The following is a 27,123-nucleotide window of genomic DNA, read 5'->3' as shown; positions in this document are numbered from 1 at the left end:
GACGACGATGATGACCATGAAGCTGAAGCTGAAGCATCAAGTGCTTCTGCTGCTCAAGCTAAGGCTAAGGGCAAACATGCTAAGGCATCTGCTGCTAGTGCTTCGGAGGCTAAGGCCAAGGCTCACAACAAGCGTGGTGACGATGATGATGATCATGAAGCTGAAGCTGAGGCATCAAGTGCTTCCGCTGCTCAAGCTAAGGCTGAAGGCAAGCATGCAAAGGCATCTGCTGCTAGTGCTTCGGAGGCTAAGGCCAAGGTCCACGATAACAAGCGTCGCTTCTTTGGTATTTTCTAACCATCCAAAATACGGTCTTCCCCATTATCCAAAAGATATTCTTTCTCTTTGTTCAACCCCCAAAATAGTATTCTTTGATCAATGAATGTTAGCAAAAAAAGTCAACAATAAAACAAAACAATGGACCCACATCAATCTTCATCCCATGGTGGAAAGGAAAACAATGCATTAATGAAAGGAGGAAGGTTAAAAAACAAAGTGTACAGCTATGCTATGGTATGTAATGACGTGAAAGGAAATTTGTGTACAAGAGGGGAAAGAAATGGGTTATGTGTGTGTGTGTGTGTGTGTGGTTGTGCGAGTGCGTGTGTGTGTGCTTGTGTGTTTGTGTGTGCATCAATCATAATGAGATAACTTTACTCTTTTTCAGTCGTTGTTGTATCATTCTTGGCAGGAGTAGAACTTGGGGTGCTCTGATCCACTGGTGTATTGGCTGCTGATGGCGAATCGACTGTGTATGCTGCCTCAGTAGTACCAGCTATTGAAGATGTATTAGCAATTGAGGGATTGAAATAAAGGGGATGAAGGATTGTACTTGCCTGTGTTGAGGAAATCATCCATGTTGATGGAACCAAAATCGGCCTTGGATGGATCAAAGCCGAGTTGACTTGCTAAAAGACCAAGGCTTGCTCCAAGTGCATCAATATCTTGATTGATAGCATCTGCTGATTTGGCGACGGTGGTAATGTTGTTGGTGACTTGCGGAAGAGAAGGGGAGGATGATGTCAAAGGGGTCACAGTAGACACTGGATATGGCGATTGTGCAGTTGTTGCGGATGGGGTTGATAATGGCTGTGTGCTTGGTTTGCTGCTGTTGCTGCTGTTACTATCATGATTGAATGATGCTCCATTGTAATCCACTTGAGGAGGAATATGAGGATTGAATAATGCGTCGCCACCCAATTGACTTAGTAGTGCAGGATTGGCTTGTACAAGTGCAATGAGACCTTGAAGCTGTTGAATATTCATTGTTGATGATAAATCAGGTTGCTGCTGATGATGTTGTGGTTGTGCAGATCCTGAACAGGAAGACAAATCAATACCCAATCATGCACCCTATCCCAACCAAACCAAATCTTACCTTCTGTAGATGGTGGTAAATGACTCACGCTCATTTGCATCTGCTGTTGCTGTTGCTGCTGTTGCTGTTGCAATTGTTGTTGTTGTTGCTTGGTTTCATCATTGAGAGCAATGGCAGCAGCTAACTCGGTGGCCGGAGCATCGGATGATGCAGCATTGGCGAGTGCGTCATCAGCGTTCCCGGTGTATGGCAAGGTTGTGTTGGATGTCGACAAGTTCCCTTGGTTACCATTGATGTATTCATCGATATTGAAATGGCGTGCCACTTTTGCAGGTCGATCATCCTCTTCCTCTTCTTCCAAAAAATCCTCATCCTTATACTCTGTGTTGGCATCACCAATAAGCATGCGTCGCTTCCTTGGAATCACCACTCGTTTCTTGTCACTTGAGAATACAGATGCAAGGAATCGAAGGATCTTGTCAATGGTTTCTTGATGGCGATGATGACGTTCTCGTGCTGCCAATGTCTCTTGCCATAGCACCTGATTGTCCCTTTGAATCCCCTTCAAATCCGCACTGATACTCATTTGGTGCTTCTTGATGGCAGCAATCTCATCCAAGATGTTGTGCATGTCAATATTGCCTGTTTCCTTTTCCTCTGTATCCCTGCCCTTTTTACGAGTCACCAACAGTAGCAGATCAGGCTGATTGCGTTGAAAATGTGGATTGCTAAACTCCCATCGCTCCGCATCACTATCAGCATGCAATACGCCTTGTTGAAGATGAGGCACCTTATGGAAGCCGTACATGTTGAGTTGCCGAACAAATGATGAAAAGTTGCTGTGCTTGAAGAACCGGGGTAGAACGCGCTTTGCAAAGTCTTCGTGTCGCAAAACCAGAAATGACATGCCATCATCCGCCCAGCGGATAAGATCATCCGAACTTGGATCATCCACCATACTACATCATATACACAACATTAGTATCCAATTCCACCTCAATGGCCATCATCAATAACATACTTGTATAACTTGTTCAAAAAAGCTGGTACATTCTGCATTTTGGTTCTTTGGAGCTGGTTGGGGTTGACCACTGCCTTTGTCCCATCCACAGAAGTAGCATTGAGGCCAGTGTTAGATGACGGCAACATGCTAGGCAAAGCCATTGGTGCTGGGGTGCTAATGTTGGCTGATGGTGAAGTGGTGGTTGGTGGCACTGACGATGCCGTCGACGGCAACTTGCTCATTATGTAAAGAGATATCAAGACTTGTAGTCGTGAATCGAGAAAATGCTGCACTGATAACGGGTGCTGTTGTTGCAATAATAAAAGGGTAACTTGCTTTGAGAATGAGCCGTTTGGTGATCGAGATCAATTGTGGAGAGAAAGAAAGTGCAACAGAAAAGATTTGCTGGCTGGAGGACTGAGTTTGGTTCCCGCAATTCTGTCCCAGCCAAACACCACTTCGCCAATGCGATGGATGGACACCTGACACCATAGGGACACCATAACCTTAAATAGGGCATCGTTGACTCATTACAACTTATGAACTGTTAATGCTCATAATAGTTCTCTAGCCATCATCATTGTACATCGTCTAAGCCCAACATCACTGCGCCTCTTGCGTAATTCGTCGCATGAACGGCCCGTGCTCCTATCGCGAACTCAGCAAAAAACTGCGAGAGACAAATGCGCTTAAACCTTGGGATCCTGTAATCGGCAACATGTTGGCCACCATTTAATGAAATTGATTGTTTGCATTGGCAACTTTGGATATCCATAACCTGATGCTTTGTGACATGTGACCATGCTCAAACCCATTTTAGGCACCAACCACTCTTAACATAGCAATAATAGTGGCCCTTGTTCGCCTTGAATTATTAGCTATGCCCATTGCTCGTATAATGGTGCCAATGAGTCTTGGCCAATTTAACCAAAAGGATTCGTACATCATGCATAAAACATCACAATGAAATTGATCAGGGGTATCTCGGTACTTTTGGTTGTTAAGCCTATGCTGGTCTACCTTTAGCAATGAGCAATGAGCAATGGATGTGCCTTACGCAAAAGTACATACATGATGCCACATTCAGCGCACAAGCTTGTGGATGCATGTTGAAGCAGCAGGTCATATCCACACAATCAATCACGATGTTGACGTTTATATGAGGGCAAATTATCATGGAAACAAAGACCTGCATGATGAATCGTGACTACCAGGAAGAATACAAGGTATACCAAAAGGCTTTTATAGATTGAGTGGAATGCTTGAAAGGAAGAATTGGGCATGTTGGCACCATATGGAGTACTTTTACTTTATATGGTCAAGACGTGGCACAAAGCAGTGAGCGGATCAAATTTCCTGATATGCGCGGCAATGCTCAAACCCCACAAAATGCTTGTGATATCCACCTGCAATTCGGCCTGTATCGTTCGGAGATACATTGCCGACCGCTAATATCTGGTATATATACTTCATAAGGTTCGCGTGGAAAGTCATCAGGTATAGGGTGTGTGGGATAAGGAACTTGTGACATGAGACACTGTAGATAGTAGTAACAGCAACGTCTACCATGCACCACATGGAGGTGAGCACAACAAGATGGGACACCGGACCAAATGTAATGAGCAATACAGAATTTGGGAATGCACTCTTCGCATCATCACTATTGAGCTATTACCATTTTCCAGGACACTGGGTCTACCTTTGTTTGGGAAGATTGTTGAAGCCCTATGATTGGTTTTGGTGATTAGTGTACCTGTATCTATTAATTCTCAGGAAACCTTTCGTCTGTCAAACCAGGATTTTGACACATAAGGATAAGATAACATGAAAAGCATCGTGAGACAAAGCAGTCGCCTTTGTCCATATACGTACATTTCAAAGACCAACAAGCCAATTACACGGCGTCGATGACAAATACACGTTACAGCACCAAGAACTTTGTATCGTATGTGGCATTCATCGTGAGAGAGGAAGCATAAGAGTGAGGACCCATCATACTAGTGCTTGTTGCTTTTGGATGACCGCTAACATGTAATCGCTTTATGTAATGCTCTAATCCGGGGATTTGGAACATGATCAGCTCATCTTTTGGCGATGTTATTGTATCCATTATCGCGTATCAATACATTCAGGGTATCCAGGAGACGTTATCTATGATAGTAAAAGATGTCCGAAAACAGCCGTGAGATCTTTGAAGTACGTATCACACATGATGTTTCGTGAATGTGCATTGTCTGTGGGAATGGATATCATTGACATGAATATGCCTTTTCTATCGATGGACGCACAAGGTGGGGTATCTTGTTCGATTGACATATAAAACCGCCGCATTTTCACTTTGATATTATCCTTTATCGAATCACAATCGCAATGGTCTTTGGATTGGGAAGTAAAAAAGAACCGACTGAAAATCAAATCGAAGCTGGCGAGCCTGAGATTGATCGGGATGAGCAATTGCTTCGTGAACTTGGCTACAAGCAGGTCCGTTATCCCATTCCCTTGATCGAGTTTGCGTACAGCAATTGACACTATTATAGGATTTGAGCCGCTCTATCTCTGGATTTTCAAACTTTGCCATTGCCTTCTCTTGTTGCTCCGTGTTGAGCGGGCTCACACCGGTAATGAAAACAAGCGTTGTTTTTTCATAGAGATGATATTCATGATAAGCGTGATCCTTTTTTTAATAGCTATGGGGAGATGCCATGGTTGACGCAGGAAGTGTAAGTATATTAGCAGCCATCCTATTCCATCATAGACGAAAAGATACGCTAAACTTTACTCTATAGCTAAGCGTCATTTGGGGTTGGACGATCACTGCATTCTTTACAACCCTGGTTGCCATGTCGCTTGCAGAGATTTGCAGTGCCTTTCCTACAACGGGTGGCCTATACTTTTGGGTTAGTCGTCTTGCCGATTCAAGTTGGATGCCTTTAGCATGTTGGTTGACCGGTTGGTTCAACTGGATATCGTATTCATGTAAGTTGATATAGCTAAGTTATGATCCCATCACCGTATCCACCCGTTCTCGCTTATTCACTATGACCATGTACGTATTACCATAGTCGGCATCAGCAGCATTGCCCTGGGTTGTAGCCAATTCATTGCTGGAATCATTCGTATTTGGTAGGGTGACAAGCGCTTGTAATTTTAAACCAAACATTCTCTTACTTTTCGTTGCTAGGCAACCAGAAACAGATACCTCGGTTTACGTGCAATATGCCATTTTCGTGGGCATTTGCCTCCTATATGGAATCATCAACTCCGTTGCTGTCAAACTCAATGGCCTTATCAACCAAGCAGCCTGTAAGTAACGTATATCCATTTACATGCTTCTAATACAGCTTCTTGGCAAATGGCTAATCGTAATCGTATCACAGTCTACATCAACATGATTGGCATCCTTCTCATTGTTATCGTTGGCTTAGCTCTCACAAAACCTTTGAACACTGGCAGCTTTGTGGTAGGTCTACAAATAACTTGACATGTCCTTTTACTCACACACTATTGTACCAAGTTTGGTGAATTCTACAATGGCTCCGGCTTCGGAAACAATGGGTATGCCTTCCTCCTCGTTATTCTTCAATCACAGTATACGCTCTCTAGCTATGACGGTGCTGCCCATATGGCAGAAGGTATGCTAATTAAAATGACTTCTATACAATCCATGTCTAATAGAATGATCTTTAGAAACCAAAAACTCGCAACATGGCTCGCCATTTGGTATTCTTACAGCTGTGTTGGCCAATGCTATTACAGGTTTTCTCTTTTTGGTTGCCGTGAGCTTTATGGTGAAGGACTATGATCGTCAAATCTTGAGTGATGAGGCAATTAAGCCTGCCATGGTGCAGGTCTTCCTTGACGCCGTTGGGCCATCACTTACGCTTGTGTTTGTCATTTTTATTATGCTATCAATCTTTTTTTGTGGTAGCGCTCTGACGCTTGCAGCATCAAGGATGGTGTACGCTTTTTCTAGAGACCGCGCTATGCCATGGTCAAAACACTTGCATAGCCTCGAGAAACGTACCAATAACCCCGTACTTGCCGTTTGGTTCAACATTGCTGTTGCAGGTACGTTGTATTTTCCTAATCACGTGCTGTGTTATGTACAAAGCGGACTCATCGGAGACTTGCCAGTGATTGTTGGAGTATTGTATATGATTAATAGCACAGCTTTTGAAGCCATTGTCTCTGTCAACACTATTGGTGCCCAATCATCGTATTTCATCCCGATCCTATTGAGAATTACGGTATCAAGGAAGACATTCAAACCTGGTATTGTATAGTGTGGATGTGGTATTAATGGATTACAGGACTTACCATGATTTTTAGGCCCTTGGTCTTTGGGAAGGTTCTCGACAATCTGTGGTGTATTGTCTTGCTGCTGGCTCTTAGTAAGTAAAGGTAATAGGTGTATCATACGACAATGAACATTAACGCCATCGATACAATGTTGTAGTTTACTTGTGTGCTCTTCATTTTGCCTACCGAAGCACCTGTTACAGCCGACAATATGAATTATGCCATTGCTCCTTTTGCATTTATCATGGGATGTTCAAGTTTGTTCTTTTACTTTTCGGCCAGGCATTGGTTTACGGGACCTGTTCGTGTCATTGATGGTCGAGAAGTGGTACTTGGAGACGACGATGGTGATTCGATAGCACCCAAGTCGGATCCCAGCTCAACTGAAAATGGCTCTGTGCATGTAGACGAGAAGATAATGTAGCTTTTTATTGATAGTGATATCACTTGTAAATATATGGATGTTGAATACATCGCTCATTTATCATTGATTATGCAGCAGCTTTATCATAAGAGGGGCGGGAATTGTATAGGGTTGGCGGGTACCTGAAGCTGAGTTGTCGATTGATATGCAGCAGACCGTGCACCCAAGAGCTATTACGAAAGTGGATAAGGGACAAAGGGGATTGTGGGCCAAGGTAGGTAAGTTAATTAAACGACTTGTTTATAGAGTTCCCAAGTAGAGAACAAGGAGGCGGGCTTGGTGGTGGTGGTGTATGTGTGTGTATAAGGGGTAAAGTGTATATTCCCCCCTGTTGCTCAGTATTGTTGTTGCGCAGTGCGCATGGGGCAGAAGCATCTCGGCACATGACCCGTAAGTTGTGCAACTTTTCGCGGGTCAGCAGTCGTTTTCTCAAAGGCGCCTTTTCATCTTTGTGTGTCTCAACACGTATAACGCACACACGCCTCTTTCTTTCCCTCTCTCACTCTCTCACTTCTCTCTCACTCTTTCTCTCTTCTTCATTTCACTTTTTTCCCTTTCTGCCATCTCCATTGACACCTCATGTATTCACCTACACAGCAAGAATTACTCGAATCAGGAGAACAGTTTGCAGCTCCTGGAGGGCTTGTATCAATGGGTACACCTCATACAACGGTTGACGCTATGCCAGTACGAAATCCTCGGGGTGTATTCAACGCCAGCAATAGCTATCAGCTACATCAACGACACAGCAGCTTTGGAGCAGCATCACTTGCTATGAGCCCGCCTTCTGCAGCTGTTGCTGCTGGTCGACCCCTCTCATTTGGTGACCCGAATGCCCAAAATTGGTTTGGTACAAGCTTAGATTCTACAGGATCGTCGTTTGGTCAATCACCTATCTTTGGTGGCATGGTGTCGCCATCAACATCTACCGGTCATTTGGATGGCTATCCTGCAGGAACAGAAGATGATGAAATTCAACAACGAAAGTAAGGAAGAAGCATTGTGGTGTTGTGTGTGCGTGTGTGTGCGTGTGTGGATATAAAGATGTTGTGTGACCAACAATTGGATCTATCTTTCTCTAGCTTGCAAGAAATGTTTGAGAAGCGACGACGACGACGTGAATCGCATAATGCCGTTGAAAGACGTCGACGGGACAACATCAATGAACGTATCCATGGTATGTTGTTATGAATGACGCCATTGGGTTAGCCCGATGACCCTTGCTCTCTTTCTTTGTATGTTGTATATAATGTACTCATTCTTCTTCTACTACTTCCCCCCCAACCAACCAACCAACCCAATTAGAGTTATCGACTTTGCTACCAGAACACTTGTTGGAGAATGCACCCACTACTTCCAATGTCATGTCGATATCCACTAGCAGCCAACTTGGCGCTACAGCCAAAGCCATCAACAAGGGCACCATCCTGAAGCTTTCCGTTGACCACATCAAGGAATTGCAGGAGACACTTACTCAATACAAGGAACGTGTGAAGCAATTGGAAGACATGATCGAGGCTGCCAGAATGGGTAATGGTGGAAATAATGGAGGTGGAAACCCGGCTGACCAAAAGATCAACCATGATAAGAATCCTTCAAGGCATGAACGTACAGAATCATTACAAATCCGACAACAATTCGGCAATCTCCACATTGAAGATTCGAAACAGGCTTGATACAACGATTTTTCCTCATTTATCATCAACATCATCATCATCCTTCTCCTCCGCTCCTCTCGTAAATACGATACAACAACAACAACAACAATACGCCACCTTTACAAAAGCCGAATCTTACATGAAACCCTCTCTTTTATTGTCGTCATCGATACTTTTTTTTCTTTTTGGTGTTATTGGTTTTTCTTTTTCCCCTCATCCTTGTTGCCATTGGTGTACAATTGGACAGATTTCCCCCCCCCATCTCCCTTTTTCCTTTTCCCTGTTACCCTTGCTTGTCTATATCAAATACAATTTAGTTTAAGATCTCTTACTGGTGTTTGTGTGTGTGAACGAAAATGACGGCCATGTGGATGAAAAAGTGAGCATATGATGGAAGAAAAACAAGTATGCTTGCTTTGGAGGGTGATTCATGCAAGATCATATCACGGGTTTATCACCAATCGTTGTGCGACAAAGATCGCCTTTTGAGATCCAGACAAAGAAGCAATCAATAAAACTAGAGTACTTGTAATGCCACCGATGTGGTCTCTATGTATCACGCTTCTTTGGTTATGTTCAAAACTTATTAATAGTAACCTTCTTGCAATCCTACCTTGCTCTGTGAAGAAGTTTGTGCATTCAATCATATTCAAAGATGATGATGAAAGCTGTAACACCTATCATTGATCATCAACATCGCCATCCAAGAGATATATGGCAAGAGCTATCTCATCACAAAAAGCATGATCTTGTTCCTTGTTGCTTCTCACCACCTACTTTTTGGGTCATCCATGATACACCAAAAAGAGGTTGTGATTCACAGCACTGCAATACATGATATAGTATGCTGCACCATTTCACTCTCATACGCATACAACTAGCAGCAGGTTGCCATTTTCATCTTGCAAAGGTAAAGGTGAGTTGCTGCATCTGGGATTGTTGCACATAGCTTGAGATGCATCTGCCAAGCTGGTGATTGGTATGACGATGGGGTTAATCAGATGACTTGTCCGGAAAGACGACCACGACACTGCTCCTTTCACGCACAAATCATAGCCAAGCCCTTGTCTCACCTTCCCCAATGTGTGCGTCCTTGTTCTGACACGCTTGTTTTTGTTTCAATACCTCTTGCTCTTGGCACGTTCTCTTAATCTTTTCATTACATATGGATGTTTCATTCTATTCCATACAGGGGCAACACATGTGTGAACGAAGATTCTGGTGTGGACGACTAGTACACAGCTTATAACAAAACCAACGGAAGTAAAATGTATAATGTCATGGGTTATCTTGAAAGAAGGAGGTGGGGGCTATGAAGCGGGACACGGTCATCTTAAGGGACCTGCAGTATGTCATTGTTTGTGTGTATAAACAAACGATGACAGAGTGCAGTATATGTTTTGAGCACTTGCTTTGTTTTCTTGCGTCAACCATGACCATCGTCCTTTAGCATCTGCAAGTAGCATCTTTTGAAACATGCCACGCATTGAATCTCATAACAGTAATAAAAGAGAAGGAGTATCCTGGGGTTTGGCAAAAACGTGGGGAGTATAGAGTGCCAAGGTGGTGGTTGTACAAGACCACCGCTTTCGTAGACTATTATTGTTTCCCTTTTATGTGGAAACAATGAACAAATGCAGCAGCTATCGTAAGCTTATGTGGCGAAAGGATCGACTTGTATACGTGGTCTTACCGCTGCTAGCTGGCTGCTCTTAAACTGTAAAGAATGCTACTCTATTGCTTTTATATCCAATCCATCCACGAAATGATAAAAGAGAGAATCGGTAACGGAAAGCGAGATGATGTTGCATGTGTGATGTCTCCTGTACTGCATGCCCTTGCAGTTGATGTCCTCCTTTCATAGTTATTCCGGAGGCTAACTTAGTTTTCCTTTTTAGCCATTTGGTCCTGATCTGTCCCAATCCATGCATAGCGTTGTGCATTGTCTATATAAATAACCATCTCAATCGCCACATGGGATGTTTGATCACCGATTTCTTTGTTCTTCTTTTATTCCCAATTCTATTGATCATGTCGACTCAAGTCTCTACTCGGCATACTATTCAAAGGAACAACACAATGGGACCTTCTACCGCTATACAAGATTGGGAATTGGAACGGGTCATGGTATGTAATGTATATACTGATATTGGATGTTGCTGCCATACAAGGTATCATTGACATGTTGCATATAGACATTGAGCCAACTTGCACATTATCAAGAGCGGGTTGAATTGCTTGAAAAGAAGGCAGAAGGTGACAAGAAGATGTACGATAAGCATCGATTAAGCGTAAGTACAAACCCAGATACAGTACGGCATTCAATCTTACATGTTTGCTTTAGTTGTTGCGAGAGGTCAAACTCAAGGATAGCTTGGCTGAGAAAAGAATCCGAGACATGGAACAGGAGTTCCTGGAGCAGGTAACGTGTTCTCTTTCGAAACATGGGAGCACATGACCGATGCTCATTGCCCTTGGTTGTAGATCCATTGCATGCAGCTGGTGCTCGAACAAGAGAAGAAGGAACATGAGGACCACGTCAAAGATCTACGCGACCATTACGAGTTGCTGTTGCAGACTGAACAAAAGAAGCATGAACGACGTATATCAGGATTCCAGCAACGGTTGAATGCCAAGACCTCTGAATACGCACAACTTGTTGAGAGCAATATCCGTTTCCAGGCATGTTCACCACCACCACCAACACATCATCAACACCTTGCATACCCGCCATCACCCACATCACTTGACAGCGCATCATCACAAGGCGATAGTGAAGAAGAATCAACGATCCGGCTACTGCAAGAACGCCTTATCAGCTTGCAAACTGTGCATGAGCAGGAAAAACGGGAATGGCAAGCACAACTTGATGCACAACAGTGTGAGCTGCAGCAATTGCGTGACCAACTCAAGCAGCTAAAAGATACCAATCAACAACCACAACCATCACAACCACCATCATCATCACCCAATGAGTACTACTTGAAGGGTGCTCAACAAGTGTATGAGAAGCGATTACAATCCATGGAACAAAAGTACGAGCAAAAGACACGTCAAATCAAGGAAAGCTATCGTGGTGACTTGGCAGCCATGAAGGATCGTTTCTTGTTTGAATCTCAACAAGTGGCTATGCAACATGAGGCACGAGTACAAAACCTTGTTTCTGAACACCAGCACATGATCCAAGAAATGAAGGATGAGCATGAGAACGAGGTTGAAGTCCTACGTATCGAGCACCAGGCTGCTTTGGCCGAGCGAGAAAGAGAGCATGAGGAAGATTTGGAACGCGCTATCACATCATGTGAGCAACAATGGCAACAAAAAGTGAATGATTTGGAAGCATCCATGTCCAAGGACCAGTTAGCTATCCGCAAACATTGGGAGACTCGTGTTGAAAAAGCAGCATCGGCACGACAAGCTGAGCATGTGAGATTACAAGGCGAACTTCAAGTGGTGAAGGATCGTCTTGGAAGAGAAATCGAGCGACGACGTGGTATCCAGGCAACATTGGATAAAGCCGTTGAGGAGCACAAGCATACTCGAAAGCGTGTCGGCATTGCTACCGAAGAATGCCGCAAGGTGAGTACTAGTGATACACACACATACACACATACAAATCACGCAGATCAACTCATCACCTGAATCATGATTTAGCTTCAACGACAACAAACACAAGCACACAAACTTGCAGGCGACTTGGTCCTTATCACAGATGATGCCGTAGATGTCCAACGTACATCCCTGGTAGATCTTTTGCACAAGGCGGTCTCCAATGTTTCAAACATACATGCACGTCAATGCATCTTGGAACAGGTAAATACTGGTTTGCATGCTAAAAAGCAATCGTTACTTACTAGCGCTGTCGATCATTTTAGAATGCTGAAGCCTCTTCTAGCAGCTTTTTGGGTCTATCCTTTGCATCATTCTTTTAAGGATCAACACTGCTCCCTTTTTTATGTAAATACTCATCATCATACCCATGCAATCTTTATGCATTGATATATAGTAGATACCATGCATTATTATTATCATTACTATTATCCAATACAATACATATTTATCCCCATGACTTGTTTGCTCCACGATATTTGCCACATCCAAGGTAATTTGTCAGCATGGCAGAGACAAGCACCATTGCTCAGCCTCATGGCGTCATTCAACAAAAAACACGGAGTCAAGTGTCCGAAGGTACTGAGAACAAAGACACCATGGTTGATAGAGCGGGGTAATGATCCCCAGCAACAATGGGAAAAAGAGCACACCTCCTCAATGAGAGCAACAATATCAAAAGCGATCGTTGTTGGACCAAGATGCTATATTTGCAAAAAAAGGAACATTCGCTGGGTGAAAACCGAAAGAAACCATACACTGGGGGTGCTATGGCCACTTGATGTGTAAGCAATAAATCACTTATAAACCCCGGTGTTTTTACTATCGACGAAACGGCCTTTGCATCCTTTCACTTACCAACCCCCCCCCCCACACCTTCTCATCTTGATGTCTACTGGAACCATTTCCTCAAAACGACGATCCCGGATACGTTTTCGATATTGTTGCGATGATATCAAAAAACGTGTAGAGGAAGAAGAAAACAATAACGAGGATCAATTACGCAAAAGAGTATTACCTAACAGAAGTGCAAGATCCAACAAAGCAAGCCAAGGTAAGCGGGGAAGTTGCCAAATTCATGGCCGCTTATTAATCAATGGGTTGAACGGGGTGAATTTTTCCGCTGACCGGTCGTAGGAGCAACAATAGGCGATGACATTGAACCCAGCTACAATAAGGTATGTTTCACAAACGTTTTAACGCATAAATTCGGTGACATTGACGTTCCTCACCGTTATGCTTCTTCAAAAGATCGACACAAGCACAAAGCGTAAGGCACAGAATAGGGCAGCACAACGAGCCTTTCGAGAACGACGTGAACAACTTGTTGGTGGATTGCAAGAACGTATACAGCAGCTTGAAGAACAACGAAGGCTGAATGCTAAGGATGAAAGCTCGCTCGTCAAAGAGAATGCATCTCTAATGGAAGAACTTGAACGACTCAAAAAAGAAAACACGTCACTCAAACGAATCCGATTACAGCAAGCAAACGATAATGACGATGATCATACTCGCTGCGATAAGAAATCATGCCCAACCGGCAAATGCAATCGAAAAAGGATATGCAGCAAAAAGAGCCCACGAGAACCTGCACCGCCACCACCTGTACCTATTTCCTTTTCATCATCACATGATCCATCGTCAAACAACATCCCAACCATCTCCCTTTTCGATGACCTATTTAATACCTTGGATTTGCATCATAATAATAACAGCACCACGCATCAGCATCAGCATCATCAAGGAAAAGATGGAGAATTCATTGATCCTATCTTGATATGCGAATCTCCCAATCAATCATGCAGCACATCCACCTATGAAAACGACAATGCCAACGCACAACAACCACAACCACACACGATCCTGGACCAATGGCTCGCCGACATTAGCTCAACCGTCAACAACCCAACGCTTCCTGATACCACCCAACATCCGCCCACCAACACAAACGGACGATCATCATACAATGCACCGCAATGTGACGAGAACTTTTGTGACGAATTCAGGGCATTAGCTTTGCTCAGTGACATAACGCAGGATGAGTTGGAAGCGTTTCAAGCGAGGTCTAAGGCTGACAGCTACCATGGTGATCAGTAAACATGACCGCATAATAAAGTTTTCATTTACATCCATCAGCATTGAAATGATAAAACAAGATCAGCCATTGATGGTGGGTGTTGGGATACTTGAGATCGTCGAGCGTTTTCAATTCTGAGCTCGAAATTTCAGGGACAAGTCTAATCGTTTCCTTGGTGGACTAAACGTTGGAGACAGCAGTTGTAATGGTAAAATACAGACCGCCGATAAATCTCATAGGCTTGTTAGGAAATAGTAGTAGTAGTAATAAAACCAGTATCCATCCAAAGATCACCTACAATAATGGTACACGTGTGCGTAAAGGAAATGATTTTCTATATGCACGCCTTTGTAACGCATGAGCCACACTCACACATCACACTTGGTGTCACGTTCATTTGATTTCTCATGTCCTAGCCGATTAGTTCTCCCCAGCAAAAGTCCCAAAAGCTCAATTCATGTATCATCACACTCTTTCTTTCATTCCTTTTTACCTTTCTCTCTCTCTCAAAGACAAAAACACACGCACGCTCTTTTGTTGGAATGATACTTGAAGTCATCTCCCGGTTGCCGCACTATCTCGCCATTGTTGTCATAGCCCCTGTCTTATCCGCTATCCTATTTGACATCTCTTTGTATGCATATCGGCAAGCGTCAACATGGTTTTTGCTTAGGAAAACAAGACAACTAAAGCAGGAATGATCGCATACTAGCATCAGCCCTTAGTATTATGTATCATATCAATCTCCCTCCCTCCCTCCCTCCCATTCTTATATATAGCATCAACGTTCTTTGTATTATCAAAAGTGGTATATCAGCAAAGAGAGAAATATGTACAAGCGGATGGAAGGAAGCAGGTGGTGATATATATATATAGGTGATCAGGCGTGTGCATTGGGTCGCTCATAGATTTCACTCATTAGATCCCATTCCTTGTCAACGGTAGGTGACGAGTCGTTGCTTCTTGTGGTGGATGGTGTGATTGATTCTTGTGATAACATCTCCTCCTTGTTGTTCTCGGTAACATCTTGATTGATTGCATTGGATAATTGCTCTTCATCCACATGGGGTTCATCCTTATCATCGACCACTGGTTCCTGCATGATAGCATCGTGATGAATCTTGTTTTCCAAATCCTTCAAGAAACGATCGATACGGCGATGGAAGCCCAATAATGTCATATGCAATAGTCGTACCATGGGTCTTGTGATAACACCTTTCTCAGTGATTGTAATGGTGGTAATATGGCCATCTTCCTCCTTGTTTTCAGTGATATCGAATGTCCAAGTACCAATAAATGTGGGCTTGTGTTTCAAGGCGTTGTTGTTGTTGCTGTTGTGGGCTGTGGCGGTGTTGGTGTTGGTGGTGGTGCTATCTTCCTCTGTCATGCGGGATAGGATTCGGTGTCCAGCTGCATCCACCACAGTAGTGATACGCTTGTTGCGTTTGGTGTATTCGACAAAGACCACTTGCTGCTCTGCTACGTTTTCCTCTCGAGTGCATTCTAGACGGTCCAAAGCAGGTTGCCATGAGGGGTAATCTTGGACATGAGTGAGAAGCGACCATATCTTGTCAGCTGTCGTATGCAAAGTCGCCGAACGAGAGACGGTGTGTTCCTCGGGAAGTAGTAGACCAACCACATAGATGAACAATGGCACAGAGGGAATGAGAATTAACACTGTGGTCACAATGGCTGCAAAGATGGAGATCATAGCGGGCTAAGAGAGAGAGTGTAAAGAGAAAGGGAAAAGAGAAAAGAGAGCCTGCTGCGTAGTTGAGCTGAAAGAGGACGCCGCGCTTTGCTGAATGGGCGGGTGCTGTGTGCCTTGTTCTTTCTCACTCACGTGTGTAAGTTCGACCACTCTACTTTATTCAATGTCTCAATTAACCATTGCATTGCTCTCCCTTTAGTCAACATGCTATACAAAGCGGGTGTATTGACAGGTACCTTTTACATGTGCTCATCACCATGTCTTCTTTGACTTACAGTGCGATTAGTGAGCGACACGGCGTCTCAAGACTCGACTCAAGATAAGAGTGGACCTCTCTTAGTGGATCTATTGAAGGAAGCCAATGCATACAGCGTCCAACAACAAGCTATCGTTGCCGATGATATTGATGCTATCCAAGCAACTGTCAAGCACTGGTGCGATCAAGTCAAAGTTGACCTTGTTCTAGTCACGGGTGGTACGGGATTCTCAGCACGCGATACGACACCTGAAGTAGGTAACGTCATGATCATGTTCCTGCAGCATCGATTAACATGTGATGTAAAAAGGCAATCGATCCTCTTTTATCAAAGCACACTCCAGGATTGACGCATGTGCTACTTGCAACTTCAACAGCTGTGACACCTTTTGCAGCCTTATCTCGTCCAGTCACGGGTATTCGACATAATACCTTGATCATCACTTTCCCTGGCAAACCAAAGGCATGCAAAGAAAACTGGGATGCTATCAAGGACATTGTGCCACATGGCTTGGATCTTTTACGTGGTGACACATCAAGGCAACATCCTGTTCATCATCAGCATCAGCACCATCATCATCATCATCACAAAGTGGGAGGACATCGTTGTAAGCATCATTCGGATGATCATGGCGAACATAAGGGTCTTTCGGCATCATTGGATACTCCAGGTAATAAGGTTAATTCATGCAAAATTGTTTTCGGGCAAAGAAAAACTAAAACGTTTCATTCACAGTTGCACTCCGAGCTCGTACATCTCCTTATCCCATCATCCCTATGAGCGAAGCTGAAGCCCTTGTCAGAAAACATTCGACTACTCGACAACAGATCATTGCCAATGACCCTATCTCCATGCAAGTCTCTGAGAACCTTATCGGGCACGTGCTAGCTGAAGACGCCGTTTCGGTGGAACCTGTGCCAGGTTACAGAGCATCCATTGTTGATGGTTACGCTGTGCGTGGTATGTATGCATACGCATATTCATTCTCTTCTCAATACTAATAAGGTATCAATGTAGCATCCAAAGGACCAGGCATATACACTGTGGGATCAGTATCCCTTGCATCTGATAGCACATCGACCACTACTGTAAGCGAGGATGAGATCGTGCGTACGGCTACGGGTGGACTTGTGCCTGATTGCATGGATGCAGTGGTGATGGTGGAGGATACACGATTGGTGAAAATGTCCGATGATGGAAAGGAAGAATTGCAAGTGGAAATCATGGCCAAAGTGGAAGCGGGTGACAATATACGAGCGATAGGCAGTGATTGTCAAACGGGAACCATTGTCGGCTACAAAGGACAAGTGATTTCACCTGTGGGAGGCGAGTTGGGTGCATTAGCATCTGCAGGGATTCAAAACGTCAAGGTCTATCGCAAACCTACAGTGGGCGTGTTATCTACGGGCAATGAAGTAGTGGATCATTTGGCAACCAAGCAGCTCAAGCGAGGTGAAATACGTGATACGAACCGAATCACGTTGTTGGGTGCTATACGAGGAGCAGGATTTGAAGCGATGGATTTGGGGATTATCAAGGATACTGTGGATGATCTGGAGACTCGATTACGGGATGCATTGGATAAAGTGGATGTATTGATCACCACCGGTGGCGTATCGATGGGCGAAGCTGATTTCATGAAACCCGTTCTGGAACAAAAGCTCGGAGCTACGATTCATTTTGGACGTGTCAAAATGAAGCCTGGGTATGTGTGGATAAATTAATACGTATGCTGTAATCTCATTCGATATGTTATATATGTGTATAGAAAACCAACAACGTTTGCTTCAATCCCTGATACTGGCAAGCTTATCTTTGCATTACCAGGCAACCCAGCATCGGCTACAGTGACGTTTTATTTGTTTGTACTCCCAGCATTGAAAAAGATTGCAGGATATGCACAATTTACCAATCCGATTATTCCAGTGAAGGTAAAGAAAGAGATGGGGGTGGGGTTTAATACAAGGCTTCTTATCAACAATGGATTATTATTTCTATTAGATTACTGAACAAGTCTACTTGGATCCTCGGCCTGAATATCATCGCGTACGAGTATCGGTGACACCCAAAGGAGAATTTGTGGCTGAATCCACTGGTGGCCAAAGGAGTAGTCGCATGCTTAGCCTTTTGCAAGCAAATGGGTTATTGCAGTTACCAGCAGCAAGTGAGGACCAATCGCAACTTCCCAGCGGCACTCAAGTTCCATGCTTGTTGATCGGATCGCTTAATCCTTATACCTAAGGCGACTGGTTGCTGCGTTAGAAAAAAAAGTTTCCAAATAAACCCCTATTTCGGTGGTTACCTTGAAGAGCTATCCTTGTCACTCTTTTTTCTTTCTTCCTTTTGCTTGACGTTCTCATATGCCTGTCGCAGAACCAACAGCAGCAGCCATGGACGTTAGTACCAAGATTGGCGATCTTTTGAAGCAGATCAACACTGCACCCACCAGCGAGGAATGCGACCAGGCAGCTCGTGAGCTTGCGACGATCGTAAAGGACGGTGGTCTGATTTTGCTCAAACATCATGGGATCCTTGACAAGTTGAATAAGGCAGCACGCAACAAAAAGTCTGGCTTGGAAAGAGAAGGTGGTTTGATTGGATTCAATGCTTTGGCCGAGATCCTTGGCGAACTTGGTGTCCCAGTCCTCTTATCGTACCTGGATTTGTTCTTGGAGTTGTATGCGGATAAAGGCAGCGTTGTTCAAGAAGCAGCACAAATGGCAGCCGAGACATTGGTGAGCCATGTGCGTCCTGAAGCTACTCAAGTCTTGTTGCCTCGCTTGTTTGATGGTATGGGTGCCAATGGATCCAAGAAATGGCAAACCAAGTTGGGTGCTTTGAAGTTGCTTGACAAGTTTACGGGCCGTGCTGCTGAACAGATTGGTGAATGCCTTCCAGAAATCATTCCTATGGTGTCCAATTGTCTTGCTGATACAAAGAACGAGGTGGCTGTTCAAGCACAAAAGACCATGATGACCGTATGCTCCGTTGGTGGCAACCCTGATATCGCACGCCATCTCAAGGATCTTGTGTTGTGTATGGGTGATCCCACGCATGTACCAAACACCATCGAGAAACTTGCATGCACCACCTTTGTCGCTGAAGTGAATGGCCCTACGCTTGCTATCATGGTGCCATTGCTTACTCGTGCATTGAATGAACGTTCCACTTTGTTGATCCGCCAAACGCTCATCATTATCGACAACTTGTGTAAGCTCGTTCGTGACCCACGCACTGCTGCTCAATTCTTGCCTCAACTCTATCCTGGTGTCGATCATCAAGCTGAAGGTGCTGCTTTCCCAGAGATTCGTGAAATTGGTGGCCAAGCTAAAAAGACCCTTTTGGATGCTGGTGTCAACAGTGAATCCAAGGATGATAACAACAATGGTGTATTGACCGTATCCATGGATGATGCTACCAAGTTTGTGCGTGGTGAAGCTACCAAGATCCAAGGCTTCCTCGATTCATTCTTCAGCCCCTACATCACCTATGTTGGTGCTTTGATCTCTGATTGGGTGCGTCAAGAGCTCTTCGTCAAGGATACATGGACCAAGGGTATCTCTATCAGCATGACGCCTGTGCTTATGGCAAGAGACATTCCCAGCATGTGTGACAAGGTGTTTGATCACTATTACAAGTTGTACCAAGAAAGTGGCGGCAATGTTGATGATGGATTTGAGGAACAAGAAGGCGAGGAGTTGTGCCGCATTGAAGACTTTTCACTTGCTTATGGTACTCGTTTGCTATTGAATCACACCAAGCTCAAGCTTCATCGTGGTCAGCGTTATGGTTTGTGTGGTGAGAATGGTGCCGGCAAGTCTACTTTGATGCGATCCATTCATCAAGGCAAGGTTGAAGAGTTCCCCTCTCAAGATGAAGTCAAGACCGCTTTTGTGGATTATGCTGCTCAAGGTGCCGACACCTCGTTGAATGTTCTCGATTACACTTGCGAAGACAAGAACCTCTCCAACTTGACTCGTGAGGAAATCAAGGCTGGTCTTGAATCTGTTGGCTTTGATGATGCCCGTTTGGAAGTCGCTGTGAGCACTTTATCTGGTGGTTGGAAGATGAAATTGGAATTGGCCCGTGCGGTGCTTTCTAAGGCCGACATTTTGCTTTTGGACGAACCCACCAATCACTTGGATCAGACCAATGTCAAGTGGCTTGAAGATTATCTTGTCAGCCAAACCAATGTCACGTGTTTGATTGTATCCCACGACCCTGGTTTCTTGGATGCTGTGTGTACCCACATTTTGCACTATGACAGAAAAAAGTTGCGCCTATACCCAGGCAATCTCTCCAAGTTTGTCGAGAAGTATCCACCAGCTGCCAATTATTATACCCTCGACTCGTCTTCAGTCAGCTTCTCTTTCCCCAAGCCCACCATGTTGCAAGGCGTACGCAGCAACACCAAAGCCATTCTCAAGGCCACCGATTGTACCTACCAATATCCTAGCCGATCTACTCCTTCGTTGTACAACGCTACCATCTCACTTTCGTTGTCCTCCCGTGTCTCAGTCATTGGTCCCAATGGTGCTGGTAAATCCACCCTTATCAAGCTTTTGACTGGTGAAGCTATTCCTCAAACGGGTGTTGTATGGCGCCATCCTGCTTTGCGTATTGGTTACGTTGCTCAGCACGCATTCCACCATCTTGAACAGCATTTGGAAAGCACTCCTATGGAATATTTGAGATGGCGTTATGAGACTGGTGAAGATAAGGAAGTATCCATGAAGGAAACTCGCCAATGGACCGAGGATGAGGCCAAGCAAATGGAAAAGCATATCGAAGTGGATGGACAAAAACGCCAAATTGAGGTATGTATGCAAATGGATTTGGCAAGATGATGGATCACTGACATAGGAGTTATACGCTATAGTGCTTGCTTGGTCGTGCCAAGTTGAAGAAGACCTTCCAATACGAGATCAAGTGGCGTGGTATGCGACACAAGTTCAACACATGGATGGGTCGTGAAAAGTTGCTTGAGCTTGGTTTCCAAAAGCTTGTTCAGGAATTCGATGACAAGGAAGCATCCCGTGAAGGTCTTTTGTACCGTGATTTGACAGTCGATGCCATCCGTCAACACTTTAAGGGTAAGTCTTTGCAATGGAAGAGGATATCGAATGGCACATGCTAATTGTTACATGATGTAATAGATATTGGCTTGGATCCTGAGATTGCACAATACAGCAAGATTGGTCAGCTTAGTGGTGGTCAAAAGGTCAAGGTTGTCATTGCTGCTGCTATGTGGAACAACTCACACATGTTGGTGCTTGACGAACCTACCAACTTTTTGGATCGTGATGCTCTTGGTGGTTTGGCAAAGGCTATCCAGTCTTGGGAAGGTGCCGTTGTCATGATTTCTCACTCGGAAGAATTTACATCAGCCTTGTGCCCTGAAACATGGCGTGTTGAAGGTGGCCACGTGACCAAGGATGGCAAATCCGCTGTGGAAGATGAAGCCCAAGTGGATGATGAGAAGGTCATTGCCAAGATCAGCAAGAAGAAAAAGAAGACTAGAAAAGAAATCAAGGATCAAGATGCTCGTCGTCGTGCTCGTAAACTCAAATGGCTCATTGAAGGTGGTGAACGTGAACCCGACACCGACAGCGACTAGACGTTTTATATTATACAACACACTCGACCCATCTTTTTATCAACAGCATCAACCCTTTATCCTTCCTCCCTCACCAATTCCTCAAGAAACCTTTACTATAGATCCACATGCATAGGTTCTTCATTACTCCCACTTTTGCGCATCCTTTTATATTCATCTTTTATACATGTTGCTTTTTTTTGCTAGACAAACATAATAATACGGAATTCGTTCTACCTTAGTGTGTGTGAGAGAGAGATGTTGATGAATGATTTACATAACGATGATGCATGGGTATATAGATACAACATATTTTGGCACATGAAGGAGATGAAAGAGACTTAGGGTGAGAATGCATAATGCTTGTTGGCCTTGTATACGGCTTTGCCATCTTTGGTGGCTAATAGTAGAGGGATTCTGCATAGGCGTTCGTTTTTCCATATAACGCCTACCGCGTTGATTAATGTATTCTTTGGAGGTACCTTGCATACAATTTGTCCACGACCCACATGTTCGCAACGGCTGGATCGTACATCACCAAACCAAACATCAAGTTGATCTGAAAAATGCTCCCCATATAGGCTTATATAATCGTGCTCTTGCGATGAATCGGGATCACTGATGTCTTTTTGAGCCGTGCTAGAAGGAGAGCGAGAGTAACTAAAGACGCGAGGGATCATATGCTGTGGATTGTCCGATGATGCTTGTGGTGAAGGTTGCCATATTGTATACTTTGCGCACTCTTTTGGTATATACACATTAATGAATAAAAGGTTGCTATTACGTATCACGGATAATTTACCTGTGCCAACAATGGTCCAAATAGTTGAATCGGGTACTTTTTCAGACCAATAAGCCCCAAGCTCGGTCCAACTCGTAGGATCCAAGACACCAGCTGACGAGGAAAATCGTATGTTGCCTTCACCACCGCTGATCGATCGGCTACGTTTTTGAAAAGATCGAGGCTCAGCTTTCAAATCTTGTTGTTGATGATAACCATTTGCCGTAGTAGTAGGTAGATGAGGAACGCCAATGTAAGCACTATTGCCACCCATTGATGCTATTCGACGACGTGTTGGAAGACGTGTATCCAAATCGTGATGTTGTTGGGCTGCATGTGGCATGGGTTTACGAGTATTGCTGGTGCGATGCATGCCAACGGTATCATGGAAACATGCCAAATAGGTTGATGATCCCCCACACTGTGGCATTGAATCGTTCTGATGATGTCGATTTCCAGATGCTGATACATCCTCGGTAACCATTTGAAATGCAACCTTGTGCAACTGCGATACAGGTTCACCAAGGACCTCGTCACCAAACTCGCCACCATACATGCTTTTACTTGCGTGTGGATAGCAATGCCTTATACTAGCACCACCGAAAACAGCATTGGATGCACGATCGACCTTGCGAATAATCATTACAGGGCTCACCAAACCAGTGGTAAGACATTGAAGAACGACATGTTGATTATAGTGAATCGTTAACGGTTGGTGTGTTCGATTCTTGATGGCTATAGCAGGTGGTGAAGGATAGGGTACTCCTCCTCGTAATGTTGATGCACAATTGGCACCAATATACTCGTCAGCAATGTCATCTTGTCTTCCACTTGCTTGCTGTCTTTGAGCGCTATGTCCATTATTTGGATGTTGCTCTGGTTTCCATTGAGTGTCTACTAACCAAATGACAAATGGTTCCCAGCTTCCAGTGCGTGCACTAAAGCATTTGTCTTTGGATGGTGGTGGTTGATCACCATGACATTGGCCAGGGTAAATAAATGGTAGCGTGGTGGCTGAAGAATTGGATTGACAAGGTGATGCTGATACACCCAAGTACTTTGTCGACACCGTTTGCGATCGTATACGATTAAACAGAGAAACAAGCGTGCCGTGACGAATGCAAGCTAAAGTTGTAAAAATGTCAACGCATGCCATTAAGTAATAAACGTCTTGCTTACAATCCAAGTTTGCTGAATTATGCCGCTTTTTGCTTGGTTTGCTGATAACCTTGATAGATCGACTCGCCAGCGTGCCAACCATGGTACCATCAGCCAAGTGGATACGGGCTAAGCATTCAACTTGTTTACGCCTTCCTTCTTCGACATCATTGACATACAATTGCTTGAGGACACACTTGCCGCCCACCAAAGGATCTCCTTTAGGAATTCGATACCAATCTCGATCTGTGGTGCTAATAGTGCTTCTATCAAAGCTTGCTCTAATACGACCATGGGAATTTCGTCCTGATAAACAAGATGAAGGTTGCTGTGCAACGTGTAATGCAGGGGAAGGAGGAGGAGGCGGTGGTGGAAAGCCTGTTTGACCCACCAAGGCACCCGATGTAGAATACCAATCAACCTGCCCCTCTTGAATCTCGGATGTTTCAGTCGACATGACCACCTTGAGTATAGGCGGTAGCACTTTGCCCCCTCCTCCTTCATTGTTGCTAGCCGACCACCAAGTACTCCCACTTAAAATCACCGTGGGTGGAGGACAAAGAAATCTACATGATTCATTGTATGTATACATGAATGTTTGAACACATAACAACATGCATGTAAATCATTCTGGGTTGTTATTTTACCTTTTTTCAGTGCCATAGCTTTTTTGTGCGACTTTGCCTGTTAAGATTACAATGGTCCTTTCTCCCATGGCCACGGGATTTGGCGCCAAAAGATAGTTTCGTAAATGAGATCGGAGCCATTGCTTCACATTGTCGATTAAAAGTTGATGATTCCCAGTGTCAATGCTACCACCATTACTTGGCATCATAGCATACGATGATCCTTCATGATGCTGCTGCTGATTAAAGGCGCTATGTTGTGATACCATTGATCTTTCATCAGGTGGTGGCATCCATTGTTGCGTATCCGGTGGTGCATTAGGCTGCTGTAGGATCAAGTTGGGCGTTGTATTTGTTACAGAGTTAACACATGCACCATACAACACATGTTTTTTTTTTCTAAACTTAACTGGAAAAGGATCGCTCTCGGATTGCAAAAAATTTAAGACAGCGTCAGAATCACTAAATGATAACGAAGCTGGTTGCTGTGGATGTCGTTTTAAAGAAGGGGATGATGATGATGCAAGAGGAGACATGGTCGCCCACCATGATGATGATACAGATGATGGGTGAAGTGGTGACAAGGCGTGTTCATTGTGAGGCGATGATGATGATGGTATAGCAAATGACTGGTGATGTTGCTCATTCTCCTCTCGTTGGACGTTCCCGTAATCAGTAACCTGTAACTTTGAACAAAGAAGGTATGATCGGTCATTCGAGCCGTTGCTTTTATCGTTGTGCTGATGTAACGTTGGCATCATGTTACTATTGTTGTCGTAAATGGAACGATCATCATCTCGCTCTACTTTGCTTATCGGTGCTATTAAGCTTGTTGTTGATGAAGGCGTATTTGGATCGGCGTTACTAGCAGATGTGCTCTTGTCTGTGCGTAGTGCAGTAGCGACAGCATCGTTACCATCGCCTACTTGGTACAAGGTACGATTCAATCCAGCATGAGAAGGAGCCTGCTCCTCATGAATAGTAAAGCTGGGATTGTAACTTTGGTGTTGTTGCATGTTGAAAGTAAATAGGTCAAGCGATATAGTGTCTTCATTGTCGTATTGTTTTGTTGCACACGTTTCATTTGCTGTTGCTTCTTGAACGTCATCTTGCTTATGGTAAATGTTGTTGTTTGGCATCCAAAACATGGAACCAGCCGATGATGTTGGATTGCCTTGATTTATATAGGATGATGACCATATTGCATGTTTATCTTCTAGCGGTGGTCGTTGTGTATTATAATGCGTCGGACACAGCTCATCAATCATTGTGGGGTGAAGAGTGTCCTGCGGAGGGGAAGAAGGGGTTGTTGATGCAGCTGTCATGTTTCAGCCAAAAGGTATGTACAATCGACGTCGTTTTTCTGATCTAGATATTACTTTTGAAGATTGATGCAGGGAAGAAAGGAAGAAACAGTCGTACGGTGTTTGTAATCCTTGCCAAGGATGCCAAAAAAAAGGTAAAAAAAAGCGGATGGGTCGATATCGGTTGGGTGGCTGGGTCCACTTATTACCCCAGGTCGAAACATGTCACACAAAGCATCCCCACACAACGTCGACGACATGTATCCCAACCAATGGCACCTTGCCTCTCCTGACCCTTTCAAGTCCAACCCAAGTTTGCGTAAGCGCTTAGATGTGATGTTTGTAATATAGCAAGTATCATTTCCCATGCTACTACAAAGTGCTTTGTTGCTACACCAAATCCACACAGCATATTTTACCCCGCAATAAAGGACACCTATCCAGCTGGATCCACCGTATCTGCTGAAAAATGATGTAATTAAAAGACTCGTGCGTAGGCACGGGACGTTCTGTAGCTGCTTTTACATTCAATACCGGATTATCCCAGATATAAGAGAAGCAGCTTTCAAGAATCACAAAGAAAAAATGAGCCCTTGTTTCCCAAAAGGGATGATGCATATCACCTTTAAAAGCCAAAGAATGGGGAACTCATGCATGCAGCTATCCAAAAGTTTACTTTAAAAAAAGCTAGTAGCTGGTGTTGACAAAAATGGGATGAGCACCCAATGATGTTGGGAAGCCCCATATGTCGAAAAGTGTGACCCTACATACCACCAGCATCAGCCATCCAGCCGGCTCTTTTTCTTGATTGACCACTACCGGAGGATTTACCAAACAAAACCATAACAGCAAAAGCATCCATATCTCGATTATGCGGGCAAATTCATCCAAATTGTTAAAATGTGCTACCATTTGGTGGTTTAGCCAATACGGAAAAGATCGGGTAGTCTTCATTCAGAGGCACATGCAAACATCCCGAGGTAATACCACATCTCCCATCCACATCCGTTGTCCATGTTTAGCAGCTTGTAACATTGCGTGGGAAGACCACCCACCGATTACGCAAACATGCAGGTACAAGGTGTACATGAACTACAAGTACCGCGCACAGCACAAAGAAATGGCACATTGTGTGATGATGAATAATGAAAGAATCGGAATGGCGGGTTAAATTAGAGGGATACAACGACGATATCTATGTCACTACTTGGTTTGATAAACCTTGTGTTCTCTTCATATGATTAGGTAATAAGCTCCATACATGTTGCATCGAGTGATCCTGCGCAACAAAGCTTACATAAG

The 27,123-nt window shown here is 44.1% G+C and overlaps 9 protein-coding genes and 1 pseudogene across 9 annotated transcripts; 7 read left to right on the top strand and 3 right to left on the bottom strand.

Annotated features, from left to right (window-relative positions):
- O0I10_006031 (hypothetical protein) lies at positions 1 to 297 on the top strand (annotated as a pseudogene).
- Positions 298 to 653: 356 nt separating this feature from the next.
- On the bottom strand, positions 654 to 2,563 carry O0I10_006030 (uncharacterized protein; the record flags this gene model as incomplete). Its single annotated transcript, XM_058486065.1, has 4 exons — positions 654 to 775; positions 837 to 1,316; positions 1,379 to 2,277; positions 2,340 to 2,563. 4 exons carry the CDS (start codon positions 2,561 to 2,563, stop codon positions 654 to 656), a joined length of 1,725 nt encoding a protein of 574 aa, XP_058343260.1.
- A 2,128-nt stretch (positions 2,564 to 4,691) lies between these two features.
- O0I10_006029 (uncharacterized protein) lies at positions 4,692 to 7,044 on the top strand (the record flags this gene model as incomplete). Its single annotated transcript, XM_058486064.1, has 12 exons — positions 4,692 to 4,802; positions 4,859 to 4,939; positions 5,009 to 5,041; positions 5,108 to 5,297; positions 5,384 to 5,444; positions 5,503 to 5,624; positions 5,699 to 5,781; positions 5,836 to 5,953; positions 6,009 to 6,389; positions 6,456 to 6,593; positions 6,651 to 6,712; positions 6,778 to 7,044. The coding sequence occupies 12 exons, from the start codon at positions 4,692 to 4,694 to the stop codon at positions 7,042 to 7,044; spliced, it is 1,647 nt and encodes a 548-aa protein (XP_058343259.1).
- A 579-nt stretch (positions 7,045 to 7,623) lies between these two features.
- On the top strand, positions 7,624 to 8,720 carry O0I10_006028 (uncharacterized protein; the record flags this gene model as incomplete). The annotated part of the gene is made up of 3 exons (XM_058486063.1): positions 7,624 to 8,030; positions 8,127 to 8,221; positions 8,350 to 8,720. The coding sequence occupies 3 exons, from the start codon at positions 7,624 to 7,626 to the stop codon at positions 8,718 to 8,720; spliced, it is 873 nt and encodes a 290-aa protein (XP_058343258.1).
- Positions 8,721 to 10,733: 2,013 nt separating this feature from the next.
- Positions 10,734 to 12,634, top strand: O0I10_006027 (uncharacterized protein; the record flags this gene model as incomplete). Its single annotated transcript, XM_058486062.1, has 6 exons — positions 10,734 to 10,829; positions 10,898 to 10,993; positions 11,047 to 11,124; positions 11,187 to 12,281; positions 12,357 to 12,515; positions 12,578 to 12,634. The coding sequence occupies 6 exons, from the start codon at positions 10,734 to 10,736 to the stop codon at positions 12,632 to 12,634; spliced, it is 1,581 nt and encodes a 526-aa protein (XP_058343257.1).
- Positions 12,635 to 13,199: 565 nt separating this feature from the next.
- Positions 13,200 to 14,408, top strand: O0I10_006026 (uncharacterized protein; the record flags this gene model as incomplete). The annotated part of the gene is made up of 3 exons (XM_058486061.1): positions 13,200 to 13,365; positions 13,449 to 13,489; positions 13,563 to 14,408. 3 exons carry the CDS (start codon positions 13,200 to 13,202, stop codon positions 14,406 to 14,408), a joined length of 1,053 nt encoding a protein of 350 aa, XP_058343256.1.
- Positions 14,409 to 15,268: 860 nt separating this feature from the next.
- Positions 15,269 to 16,099, bottom strand: O0I10_006025 (uncharacterized protein; the record flags this gene model as incomplete). The annotated part of the gene is made up of 1 exon (XM_058486060.1): positions 15,269 to 16,099. One exon carries the CDS (start codon positions 16,097 to 16,099, stop codon positions 15,269 to 15,271), a length of 831 nt encoding a protein of 276 aa, XP_058343255.1.
- Positions 16,100 to 16,303: 204 nt separating this feature from the next.
- O0I10_006024 (uncharacterized protein) lies at positions 16,304 to 18,597 on the top strand (the record flags this gene model as incomplete). The annotated part of the gene is made up of 7 exons (XM_058486059.1): positions 16,304 to 16,331; positions 16,386 to 16,609; positions 16,666 to 17,026; positions 17,092 to 17,316; positions 17,374 to 18,061; positions 18,125 to 18,287; positions 18,358 to 18,597. 7 exons carry the CDS (start codon positions 16,304 to 16,306, stop codon positions 18,595 to 18,597), a joined length of 1,929 nt encoding a protein of 642 aa, XP_058343254.1.
- Positions 18,598 to 18,716: 119 nt separating this feature from the next.
- O0I10_006023 (uncharacterized protein) lies at positions 18,717 to 21,973 on the top strand (the record flags this gene model as incomplete). Its single annotated transcript, XM_058486058.1, has 3 exons — positions 18,717 to 21,173; positions 21,236 to 21,449; positions 21,513 to 21,973. 3 exons carry the CDS (start codon positions 18,717 to 18,719, stop codon positions 21,971 to 21,973), a joined length of 3,132 nt encoding a protein of 1,043 aa, XP_058343253.1.
- Positions 21,974 to 22,293: 320 nt separating this feature from the next.
- O0I10_006022 (uncharacterized protein) lies at positions 22,294 to 25,785 on the bottom strand (the record flags this gene model as incomplete). Its single annotated transcript, XM_058486057.1, has 5 exons — positions 22,294 to 22,694; positions 22,755 to 23,858; positions 23,913 to 24,457; positions 24,539 to 24,843; positions 24,928 to 25,785. The coding sequence occupies 5 exons, from the start codon at positions 25,783 to 25,785 to the stop codon at positions 22,294 to 22,296; spliced, it is 3,213 nt and encodes a 1,070-aa protein (XP_058343252.1).
- Between the last annotated feature and the right edge of the window lie 1,338 nt (positions 25,786 to 27,123).

Source organism: Lichtheimia ornata (genome assembly GCF_029851405.1).
Source record: "Lichtheimia ornata isolate CBS 291.66 chromosome Unknown scaffold00025, whole genome shotgun sequence".
Classification (NCBI taxonomy): domain Eukaryota; kingdom Fungi; phylum Mucoromycota; class Mucoromycetes; order Mucorales; family Lichtheimiaceae; genus Lichtheimia; species Lichtheimia ornata.
The sequence above is the reverse complement of the archived record's forward strand: the minus strand, read 5'-3'. Positions and strand labels throughout refer to the sequence as shown.